Source organism: Gymnoscopelus braueri, assembly GCF_963280865.1.
Source record: "Gymnoscopelus braueri genome assembly, chromosome: 19".
Taxonomy (NCBI): Eukaryota; Metazoa; Chordata; class Actinopteri; order Myctophiformes; family Myctophidae; genus Gymnoscopelus; species Gymnoscopelus braueri.
In genome coordinates, this window is record NC_137621.1 from 150001 (window position 1) to 155000 (window position 5000).

The following is a 5000-nucleotide window of genomic DNA, read 5'->3' on the forward strand; positions in this document are numbered from 1 at the left end:
GGTTCTCCTGGTTCTCTATGACTATGTTACACCTCCTGGTTCTCCTGGTTCTCTGTGACTATGTTACACCTCCTGGTTCTCCTGGTTCTCCTCTGTGACTATGTTACACCTCCTGGTTCTCCTGGTTCTCCTCTGTGACTATGTTACACCTCCTGGTTCTCCTCTGTGACTATGTTACACCTCCTGGTTCTCCTGGTTCTCTGTGACTATGTTACACCTCCTGGTTCTCCTGGTTCTCTATGACTATGTTACACCTCCTGGTTCTCCTGGTTCTCTGTGACTATGTTACACCTCCTGGTTCTCCTGGTTCTCTATGACTATGTTACACCTCCTGGTTCTCCTGGTTCTCCTCTGTGACTATGTTACACCTCCTGGTTCTCCTGGTTCTCTGTGACTATGTTACACCTCCTGGTTCTCCTGGTTCTCTGTGACTATGTTACACCTCCTGGTTCTCCTGGTTCTCTGTGACTATGTTACACCTCCTGGTTCTCCTGGTTCTCCTCTGTGACTATGTTACACCTCCTGGTTCTCCTGGTTCTCCTCTATGACTATGTTACACCTCCTGGTTCTCCTGGTTCTCTGTGACTATGTTACACCTCCTGGTTCTCCTGGTTCTCTATGACTATGTTACACCTCCTGGTTCTCCTGGTTCTCCTCTGTGACTATGTTACACCTCCTGGTTCTCCTGGTTCTCCTCTGTGACTATGTTACACCTCCTGGTTCTCCTGGTTCTCTATGACTATGTTACACCTCCTGGTTCTCCTGGTTCTCCTCTGTGACTATGTTACACCTCCTGGTTCTCCTGGTTCTCTGTGACTATGTTACACCTCCTGGTTCTCCTGGTTCTCCTCTGTGACTATGTTACACCTCCTGGTTCTCCTCTGTGACTATGTTACACCTCCTGGTTCTCCTGGTTCTCTGTGACTATGTTACACCTCCTGGTTCTCCTGGTTCTACTCTGTGACTATGTTACACCTCCTGGTTCTCCTGGTTCTCTATGACTATGTTACACCTCCTGGTTCTCCTGGTTCTCCTCTGTGACTATGTTACACCTCCTGGTTCTCCTGGTTCTCTATGACTATGTTACACCTCCTGGTTCTCCTGGTTCTCCTCTGTGACTATGTTACACCTCCTGGTTCTCCTGGTTCTCTGTGACTATGTTACACCTCCTGGTTCTCCTCTGTGACTATGTTACACCTCCTGGTTCTCCTGGTTCTCCTCTGTGACTATGTTACACCTCCTGGTTCTCCTGGTTCTCCTCTGTGACTATGTTACACCTCCTGGTTCTCCTGGTTCTCTGTGACTATGTTACACCTCCTGGTTCTCCTGGTTCTCTGTGACTATGTTACACCTCCTGGTTCTCCTGGTTCTCCTCTGTGACTATGTTACACCTCCTGGTTCTCCTGGTTCTCTGTGACTATGTTACACCTCCTGGTTCTCCTGGTTCTCTGTGACTATGTTACACCTCCTGGTTCTCCTCTGTGACTATGTTACACCTCCTGGTTCTCCTGGTTCTCTGTGACTATGTTACACCTCCTGGTTCTCCTGGTTCTCTGTGACTATGTTACACCTCCTGGTTCTCCTCTGTGACTATGTTACACCTCCTGGTTCTCCTGGTTCTCCTCTGTGACTATGTTACACCTCCTGGTTCTCCTGGTTCTCCTCTGTGACTATGTTACACCTCCTGGTTCTCCTGGTTCTCCTCTGTGACTATGTTACACCTCCTGGTTCTCCTGGTTCTCCTCTGTGACTATGTTACACCTCCTGGTTCTCCAACATCTCGATGTCTCTAAAGACGAAGCTTCAAACCTTTCAAAACAAACTGATTGGACGACTTCTCAGCCTGGGGCCCATGACTCACCTTTTTCACACACATTTGTCCAGCCTAGGCTGGTTCAGGGTAGAAGACAGAGTTAAACAACTAAAAATGTGATTGGCTTTCAAAATAGTCAATACGACTCTGCCCTCGATGCCCTCAATGCCCTCAATGCCCTCTATACCCTCTATACCCTCAATGCCCTCTATACCCTCAATGCCCTCTATACCCTCTATACCCTCAATGCCCTCTATACCCTCTATACCCTCAATGCCCTCTATACCCTCAATGCCCTCAATGCCCTCTATACCCTCAATGCCCTCTATACCCTCTATACCCTCAATGCCCTCTATACCCTCTATACCCTCAATGCCCTCTATACCCTCTATACCCTCAATGCCCTCTATACCCTCAATGCCCTCTATACCCTCTATACCCTCAATGCCCTCTATACCCTCAATGCCCTCTATACCCTCAATGCCCTCTATACCCTCTATACCCTCAATGCCCTCTATACCCTCAATGCCCTCAATACCCTCTATACCCTCTATACCCTCAATGCCCTCTATACCCTCTATACCCTCAATGCCCTCAATGCCCTCAATGCCCTCTATACCCTCTATACCCTCAATGCCCTCTATACCCTCTATACCCTCAATGCCCTCTATACCCTCTATACCCTCTATACCCTCTATACCCTCAATGCCCTCTATACCCGCAATGCCCTCTATACCCTCAATGCCCTCAATGCCCTCTATACCCTCAATGCCCTCTATACCCTCAATGCCCTCAATGCCCTCGATGCCCTCTATACCCTCAATGCCCTCTATACCCTCTATACCCTCAATGCCCTCTATACCCTCAATGCCCTCTATACCCTCAATGCCCTCTATACCCTCAATGCCCTCTATACCCTCAATGCCCTCTATACCCTCAATGCCCTCTATACCCTCAATGCCCTCAATGCCCTCGATGCCCTCTATACCCTCAATGCCCTCTATACCCTCTATACCCTCAATGCCCTCTATACCCTCAATGCCCTCAATGCCCTCTACACCCTCTATACCCTCTACACCCTCTATACCCTCATATCTGACTAAATACCTCCAAAAAGTTAGCCACACCCAGAGCCACAATACTAGAGGGAGCGAAAACAACGATCTGGTAACACACACCCATAAAACACAATACTAGAGGGAGCGACAACAACGATCTGGTAACACACACCCATAAAACACAATACTAGAGGGAGTGTAAACAACGATCTGGTAACACACACCCATAAAACACAATACTAGAGGGAGTGTAAACAACGATCTGGTAACACACACCCATAAAACACAATACTAGAGGGAGTGTAAACAACGATCTGGTAACACACACCCATAAAACACAATACTAGAGGGAGTGTAAACAACGATCTGGTGACACACACCCATAAAACAAACATGGGTAAATTCTCCTTCTACAGCACTGCCACCCAGGTGTGGAATGCACTGACCCCATCCCTCAACAAATGTGGATCGCTGCCTTCCTTTAAAACAGCCCTGAGTGAGAATTCACCTTTAAGGAGGCCAAAGGGGAGGTTAGTCATCACTTCTCCATTAGACAGGCGACCCCCCCCCCCCCTTCTTTAACCCCATTTCCTCATTCACCCCCCCACCCCCCTCTTTTTCTACTCTGTACATATAGTGTTTTATATTGTGATGATATTGAATGTTTTGGTGCTATTTTACATATTGATGAATTGAGTACCTAGGACCCCAATGGAAACAAGACCGCAAGAACTATTTTGGTTAATTTGGTGTTTTCCTTTTAGACAAAGTGTGTGTGTGGACCTGTAGTTTAGCGACCTGTAGTTTAGCAGTCTGTGTGTGCAGGCTGGTGTTCTGCTCCTGCAGTGAGGTGGCGTGTCTCTGCAGCGCCCCCATCTGGTTGTTGAGGGAATTGCTCTGGTTGTCCATCTGTTTGACCTGATCCTTCAGCAAGGTGCTTTCTGTCTGCAGAGATGCATTCTGGGAAGAAAAACTATCAATCAATCACCCATGATCAATATGTATGTAGGGTTAGCATTAGCATAGAGTTGGATAGGTACGGTTAGCATTAGCATAGAGTTGGATAGGTACGGTTAGCATTAGCATGGGTTGGGTAGGTAGGGTTAGCATTAGCATAGAGTTGGATAGGTACGGTTAGCATTAGCATGGGTTGGGTAGGTACGGTTAGCATTAGCATGGGTTGGGTAGGTAGGGTTAGCATTAGCATAGGGCTGGGTAGGTAGGGTTAGCTTTAGCATAGGGTTGGATAGGTACGTTAGCATTAGCATGGGGTTGGGTAGGTAGGGTTAGCATTGGCATAGGGTTGGGTAGGTGGGGTTAGCGTTAGCATAGGGCTGGGTAGGTAGGATTAGCGTTAGCATAAGGTAAGTTAGGTAGGGTTAGAGTTAGCATATGGTTGGATAGGTAGGGTTAGCGTTAGCATTGGGTTGGGTAGGTAGGATTAGCGTTAGCATAGAGTAGGTTAGGTCGGGTTAGCGTTAGCATAAGGTTGGGTAGGTAGTGTTAGCAAAAGGTAGGGTAGGTACTAGATAGGGTTTCAATCACTGCATCATTGTAGGATTAGGGTAAAGTAGGTACCCTACGTACATTTTTCTCCACATCAATCAGATGGTCTTTGAGTCGCAGCAGCTCAGCTGTGGCTGACCTCTGAACCTGCTGGCTTTGCCTCAAGGGCTGCTGGGAAGTGTGGTTCTCTAGCTCGTCCTGCTGCTGACGCAGAGTACACACGGTCTGACGAGCCTGTAGAGACAACCAGCAATACATCAATATGATTGGCTTAGAGCAGTCATTCCTCAGGAGCCTACAGCCTTCTTGCTGGCACATCAGTCCTGTCCTGGCCTCATCAGCACATCAGTCCTGTCCTGGCCTCACTTCACTGGCTCCCTGTCCATTTTACAATTGATTTTAACGTATCAAAACGGGTTAACTATATATATATATATAATATATATATATATATATATATGTATTTATCTCGACCTTGTACAGCACTTTGGTTAGCTTCTGTTGTTTTAAAGTTTGATTTGATTTGATTTGATTAGTAATAGTAATGGAGTAGTAATACTCACAGTAGCCAGGTCATTGTGTAGTGTGGTAATAGTAATAGAGTGTTTATACTCACAGTAGCC

The 5000-nt window shown here is 47.0% G+C and overlaps 1 protein-coding gene across 3 annotated transcripts in view; it reads right to left on the minus strand.

The window, feature by feature from the left end:
- The window catches only part of ccdc88c (coiled-coil domain containing 88C), a 113582-nt gene that overhangs the window by 38402 nt on the left and 70180 nt on the right, over positions 1 to 5000 (minus strand). For all 3 annotated transcript variants that reach the window (XR_013932170.1, XM_080414858.1, XM_080414857.1), the window contains exons 20-21: positions 4459 to 4611; positions 3670 to 3831 (exon numbers count right to left, since the gene is read on the minus strand). Coding sequence is in view for 2 of the 3 variants with exons in the window: in XM_080414858.1 (XP_080270984.1) it covers positions 3670 to 3831; positions 4459 to 4611 (315 nt within the window). In the remaining variant the exon portion in view is untranslated. The remainder of the gene's footprint in view (positions 1 to 3669; positions 3832 to 4458; positions 4612 to 5000) is intronic.